The 6,988-nt window shown below is 37.7% G+C and overlaps 1 protein-coding gene across 1 annotated transcript; it reads left to right on the top strand.

The window, feature by feature from the left end:
* The first annotated feature begins 5,084 nt into the window (after positions 1 to 5,084).
* Positions 5,085 to 6,688, top strand: LOC102299540 (protein B4). The gene is made up of 5 exons (XM_005941526.3): positions 5,085 to 5,288; positions 5,363 to 5,598; positions 5,672 to 5,771; positions 5,847 to 5,896; positions 6,385 to 6,688. Exons 1-5 carry the CDS (start codon positions 5,195 to 5,197, stop codon positions 6,625 to 6,627), a joined length of 723 nt encoding a protein of 240 aa, XP_005941588.1. The 5' UTR covers positions 5,085 to 5,194; the 3' UTR covers positions 6,628 to 6,688.
* The last annotated feature ends 300 nt before the right edge of the window (positions 6,689 to 6,988 follow it).

Raw genomic sequence — 6,988 nt, 5'->3', positions numbered from 1 at the left:
TCAAGCTGTATCGATCACTGCGAGGTGACAAAGAGTTGGGTTCATTTTCCAAAGTGTAATCACAGCTGGCATCTTTTTGTTGAACATAATGTAAATGCCTCAAAAAATCAGCAACTGGGACATAAAACTGGCAGAACCTCTGTTTGGTTTTTCTGTTGCTTTCCTTGGAGACAGCTAGATTTCTGACTGGACGACTTGCTTCTCCAAAGTACAGATTACATCTTGTGTCATCTTTCACAGATCCAGGCAGTAAGCAAGTGATGAGAACATGTTCTCCATTAAAATGCTGAACGCTCATCTGTGGTGTTTGACCTACATGAAGATCAATGCAGTATCATTAGATATCAGTCACATATTCTGCATGTTTTACCAGTACAAAAACAACGACAGCGGTGATAATCACAACTGTCCTACTATAACACTCAGTCATCATATTTTACAACTGACGTTAACATTTTTTGATCCCCTGAAATTTCTTTTAACACCACATGGAGGCTGAAATGTATTTTACATGTATTTGACGAATCAGTAAAATTTGACATTCAGCCTTCTCAGATGATGCGTGAGAAACACATGTTGAACTGGTTAAATATCAGCTGGACCATCACATCATGTCTGTTAATATGAACAGACAGAAAGGTGTAACTGAAATCCATCATAGTTTTATCATAACAGGTTTTTATATGAAATACAAACAAAGTAATAACTGACAACAACTGTAATTAACTTTAACATACTCTCCTAAACATGAAGCACTGTCCTCCAGATTCCTGCCAAATGTGATTGTATGATAAATGATCTAATAACAGGAAGAAGAGTCTCTTACTTTGTATGGTGATGGAGGATGTGTCACTGTGCGGTGAAGGAGAATTCACAGCTCCATATTTCACAGTGTAAAAGCATCTGACTTTGACCTCAGCAGGTGATCTCTGATGTGACATAAACAGCAGTTCAGTTCCTGTCAGTGTCTGCAGACACGAGTTGCCTTTGTTACTTTGTTGCTCCCCAGTATAAAAATAACAGTGATGAACTGAGGCAGATGCTGGTGGCTGACAGTGTAATGTGACTGAGTCTGTCTCTGAGCTCACTGATGTGCTCACTGTCAGTGTTGGTGGAAGAAGAGCTGAAAGATTAGAGGGAAATACACGTATCAAATATCTAAAAGGTTATTATGACAACACACTTTGTTGTAAACAAACAGTGTGTGAAAACTTTGCTTGGTTATTTGCAGACTGTATCAGTTCATATGATGCTAAAAGAACAGTTTGAAATTAAAACTGTAAACTGGAGACTGACCTTGGACTTGATACTCATGAGAGGAAACTGTCAGAAATAACATGTCTAACAAGGGAAATACATGCATGTGTTAATAACTGCATATTATTACATATGTAACATTTAAACAATTAAACTGTTAAAGTTAAAGTCAGTTCTTGCTCTGAGGCTGTATAAATGCAGATTTAATTTAATCCAACAAGAACAATAGTTTCTCAATAAACGAACCTGCATAGAATCACCAGCCATGAAAAATGTAGGTAATTTGCAAAGATGACCCTGAGTTCATTCATGGTGAAATCTACAGAGATTAACTTACTCATGAGGATGGCAAACAGCAGGTGTCCAGCCATGATGAAGCTGAATACTGCAACAGCCAAATTGAACAGACTGATTGTCATTTTGCAGAACTTGTTCAAACTAAAAAGACAGGAAGCAACAGCACTGAACAACAGCCAAAGGCCACAATGATGTAGCTTTCGAAAGTACCTCGGTTTATGACAAGAACCCAACGAGGTAAGTATAGTTACTTGAGCAATACTTTGATGGTAAAGGCTCTATGCACCAGTAACTTATATGCTCAGTTCAGCGTAATGGATATTATCTGACATTCATTCTGTTATATTCGGATTCATCGAACGGTAACCTTCATTATTGCTGATTGCTATTGAGCGTAGCCCTCTGCTGGTCCGTCACACTCCAGTTGACAGACCTTATCCTTATTCACTAAATTATTATTTCACTATCTTCATGTACCATCTTAGTACTGTCGCTTGGTGTGATAGTGAGTTCCTGGCACGCCTGCTCCACCCCTATACTGACACGATAATACTGGATGCATCTTGTTGAGACTTAGTAACATGTATGATATAAGAGAACCTGTTACTGTGATAACAGATTGTCACGCATTTTTAAAGCATACACATGAAGAGTTCATAAGTTAGTTCATAAGACAGTAAAGCACTCTATATTTTATCTTTTGTATCTGCTGTTACCTGATAAACCTGTTACCTGATATTCTGCCTCTTTACTGAGCAGTCTAATTTTTTTTCTTGCTTCATATGTAGATACATTCAAAGTTTCAGTGATGAGAGGTCAAATCAAATTTAGTTCTAATAAATTAATGTATTTATGACAACACTGAAGTCACTATGATGGTTATTACTGAAATAGATATATTTTAACACTTCTACAACAATCATAACATCTGCTTGACAGACAAATGTCCGCACTAAACAACAGCTTGAAACGATGTTCAACATTCTCAAAAGTGGGACTCAGCTTTTCAGATGGGAGAACGATACATTCAGAAAGTGCCGCATTCACTGAAAACACTACATCCAGATGAACAGAATCAACATTTGGAGATTTTCTTACCTGAATAATTGAGTATGCATAAAGATGTTCAACATTGCACTATCAGACTAAGTTTAATTACATCTGCACTCTCGGATAATACTGAAATAATGTTACAATCATGACCATGATCAACATGATTTTTTTTTACCAACTTGCAACCCAGAGACAATAACAGAGCGCTCTACATATCCAACATTTAAGACATCTCAATCAATGGCTCATTGCAAATCATCAGCCTCTTTTTTAAGTAATGTCTGCTTGATATGTTATTTGTGTTTCTTTTGTTGTATGTCTGTAGACACATGAACGCATGGAGACTATATTCATATGAAGGTGGAGGAGAAAAGATGCAAAATGGAGCCCACTACATTGTATCTTTTAGGGTTACTGGAGCTGTTGTTTCTCTATGAAATAGACAAAATAGAAATAAAGTCGCATAATGTAATGGTGCATGCTGCATGCAAATTCAATAAATGGATGGAGAACTAATATTAAATGCACGAGTGGTTAATTCATTTTCTCAAGGGACCACATGGGAAATTGGGACTGTTGTGAAGGGCTGCATCAATAAGCTGGACTCAGTTCTGTTTAATACTAATGTTATCCGATTATAAGCTTACCACAAGAGTCCCAGTGTCCTGTGTGGCCCCAGAGGAAAATTCATAAAACATACTCTGAATGGAAAACCCATCATGTCACCACTACATTGTGTTTTCAGAGGAGCCGCGGCTGAGTTTCTGAAGTCCTCAATATAAACATATCAAAGCCATTCTTTGTTTGTAGGCATTTCAAGACCCAAGGCTGAACTCAAGCATGAACTCATCCTCACCTACGCAAACATTTTTACACTCATCACAAGTCTGCCTCTGTAGTCACTGAGCAATCTAAATTTGATTTTGCTTCATATGTAAATTAGATACAAAGTTTCAGTGATGAGTTGTGAGTACGAATTTAGTTCCTGTCCTTTTTCTCTAGGAGGTAATTTTATCTATGAGAACACGGAAGCCACTAAGGTGGTTATTACTAAAGTAAAGATCATTTTCGCACGTCTACAATGTGTGACACGCATCTGCTTTTGACACAGACACAAGTGTGCACACTGAGATAGCAAACAATAGTTGTTCAACATTGTGCTATCAGTCTAAATTTGATGAATTCTGCATTGAGCATTGATATTGTTTCTTAATCAGTTTTGCACCCTCAGATAATATTGAGACAATATTAATAACATGACCGGAGAACTTCAGTAATAAAGCTAAACAGCAACAAAAATAGGGAGCATCTCAAACACTGGCTGATAGCAAGCAGGTGTGTGACCACCCAGAACTCATTTATGTATTTATTTTTGTTGTATATCTTTATGTCTTTGTTCATTTTAATGTTTTATGTGACCTGGCCTGGGACTACAGATATAAATGATCAGTTTTGTTATAACCTGGCATCTTTTAATTTTGGCATACTGATGTACATCAACATACAATTATCCAGTTAGATAAAGAAAAACATTTCATTTAATCAATTTTTGTGGCATTTCAACTCATATTAAAAGGCAAATTACTAACAATACTCAATACTTCAGAGTATTGTACTTCTGTATCTACAGCCAGGATAAAAGTGTAATGATGTTGGAATACATTATCCTTATTAAACTTCTTATTATTCATTTAACTCACGTTAAATACTTTTTAGAATATTTTATTTAGCTTGAAATTATGTCTGGGGAATTTTCTCCTACCTCTGTGATGTCCTGCCTCCATCCAGCCTAGACTGTAGCTTTGAACTGCTTATAGCTAAAGGAAAATTCTCTGTGTAATGCATTTGCACCAACTACAAAAGAAAATACAAAAACATAATGTGAATAAAGCACGTGAAATTTTAGAAACCTGTCAACAACTTGTTTAAAACTAAAAATGATTAAATTCACATCTCAAAAGCTAATTTTGAGCATAACATTTAACCACCTAAAACAGTTTATTTTACTATTACAAATATCATCATAAAGAGGTGCAAAAGGTTGCATAAAGTGCCAAATACAGTCAGCAAAGATATGCATGTGATAAAGTGCGTTTCAGTCCCTGGGTAGGTTGTCTCTTGGTCATAAATCCGTGATTTTTAAATATTATTCCCAAAAGCTCGATCAGCCAATTAAAGCATACGTCACTGTCGTCACACCGTCAAGTTTAATCAGTATTTAACATTGATCCGACATTTATTTAGGTCTGAGATTTCAGTCTCAGCCACAACGACGATTCAAATAAAAAGGCAGCGTTGTTTTAATGTCGTCTTGCTATCTGTGCATTTGAAGCACTGCTTGGGTGTTTTGACTCCAGATGAGGTGACAGGATTCAGTGATAACACATTAAGTTGGATGAATCCGCGGTGGCTTTCAAATCCTAATTTACCACACCTGGAGCGATGCGGTTCACCTGGTCTCATTATACCGGAAACAACTGCATAAAAACGGAGACAGTTGCCAAATAAAAGGAGAGTACGCATATTTTAAGACTTTAGCTTGTCTGCCTTTATTGTGTCCTGTTTTTAAAATTAGATTTTTAGTGAAATGCCTCCCAAAAGGCCACCAGCAAACTCCACTGAGCTGTCCGATTCATCCACAAGCGAAGCGTCGGTGGATGAGAAGCCGGAAAAGAAATCAGGTCTGTGCGCAAAAGGCGAAAATCTTTAAGATGGAACGAACTTTAAAAATTATATGTAAATTTACTCTGCGTAGATGCTGCGCCTCATCCATCCACGGCCATCATGGTGAAAGAAGCACTTCAAGCGTTGGACTCGCGCAAAGGGGTTTCATCCCAGGCGATACTGAAGTATATCACCGAAAAATATCCGTCGGTGGATTTGGCGAGGCTGAAGACTTTAGTTCGCAAAAACCTGAAGAAGGGAGTGGAAAATGGGACGCTGGTGAAGCCTGGAAACTCCAGCGCGACAACGGCCACGAGGAGATTTAGGGTAAGAGGTTACATCTGCAGCTGCGTTCAAACGAAGAGTTCAAATGTCAATTACGGGTTTCGTCTTTATTAAGCTTGCACCGAAGACTAAACCAAAAGCCGAAAACGCAGAGCCCAGTGTGAAGAAGTCTCCAAAAGCAGCCAAGGATGGAGCCAAGAAGCCCAGGAAAGCGGGTATGAATGACCGTTAAACCTCGAGTGAGCAGTAATGTAAGCTGTTACTCGGTGTCAACTCGTCATTTCTTACAGGTGCCACAAAGAAGAAAGACGCTGCAAATGAACAAACAAAGTCCAAAGAGGTGAGCGGGCGCAAGTTTGGCTTTAGATGAGAAGTTGGGAAGTGACTCTTCATGTATTTAAGAATGTGGATGAAGCTCATGGTAGTTTACATCTATATTCATGGTCAGAATGTTACTTTTGCAGAACTATAAAGTTCAACAAAATGTACAGCCTCACTGGAGAAATCCTGGAAAAAAAAAATCCCAAATTGCACAACTTGAGCATTTATTTTAAGCCAGATATAGCAAATTTGATGTATTTTATTTACATGTGACTTTATTTGGAGTGTGTTTGATCATTTGTCAGATTCATCTTAAAGTGAATTTTCTGGCAATTGCGTTACAATTCAGGCTTTAAGGGGTTAATGGCTTGGTAAAGTGTCCTGAACATGTCAGTTTTCATAGGATCTCTTATTTGTCTGGTAAAGTAGTTTACGTTCTCTCCAGTGTTCATAAAATTCTGACATTCAATCTACTGCTGTTTCCTAAATTCCCCTTTTGCCTTTTAGGACTCAAAGCCTCCCAAAAAGTTGAAGGATGAAGAGGCTTCTACATCAAAGGTTGCTCCAGCAAAGAAGCCAAAGGCTAAAAAAGCTAAACCGACTGGGGATGGTGAGGAAACTGCTGACTCGACCAAGACTAAAGCAAAGAAAACAAAGGAGTCAAAGCCTGGAAAGGCCAAGGTTGCCAAAGTGGACAGTAAAGTGGCTTCTAAATCAAGCGGAAAACGAGGGACAAAGTCTGAAGATTAAACTTGTAATTCTAGACTGTTTTTATATCGTTTATCAAATAAATCTAAATTTTTAGCTCGAGTGCATTTGAGTATATTCTAATTACCTTTAATACTAGACTATACAATAACTAACCCCAAGCATTGCAAATGTATTGAATCTGGCGCCTAATTTACTTCAGACCTTCTGCATTTGTGCTACTGAAGGTCTAACATGTCCTACAATGAAAGAAACTTGACCGATTTTTGCAATTGTGAGTTTATGACGGCAAGTCTATAATGCTGTGTAACCTGGTTTCAAAATAAAAAGTTGTTCATCTGCAAACATTCTGAACTTAACGTTCAGGTGACAGCTTTTCTGAGTGAACCATATTTGCGCAAGT

Source organism: Haplochromis burtoni, unplaced genomic scaffold (genome assembly GCF_018398535.1).
Source record: "Haplochromis burtoni strain Fernald_Lab_line unplaced genomic scaffold, NCSU_Asbu1 Contig_300, whole genome shotgun sequence".
NCBI lineage: Eukaryota > Metazoa > Chordata > Actinopteri > Cichliformes > Cichlidae > Haplochromis > Haplochromis burtoni.
Note: the sequence above shows the minus strand (reverse complement) of the source record. Positions and strands in the feature narration are given on the sequence as shown.

What these genes read in the sequence shown, in the direction of transcription:
- LOC102299540 (XM_005941526.3), top strand. Translation starts at nt 5,195, where the DNA reads ATGCCTCCCAAAAGGCCACCAGCAAACTCCACTGAGCTGTCCGATTCA. An exon ending in GAAGCCGGAAAAGAAATCAG is followed by an intron (nt 5,289 to 5,362) that starts GTCTGTGCGCAA and finishes TACTCTGCGTAG; the next exon opens with ATGCTGCGCCTCATCCATCC. An exon ending in CAAGAAGCCCAGGAAAGCGG is followed by an intron (nt 5,772 to 5,846) that starts GTATGAATGACC and finishes CATTTCTTACAG; the next exon opens with GTGCCACAAAGAAGAAAGAC.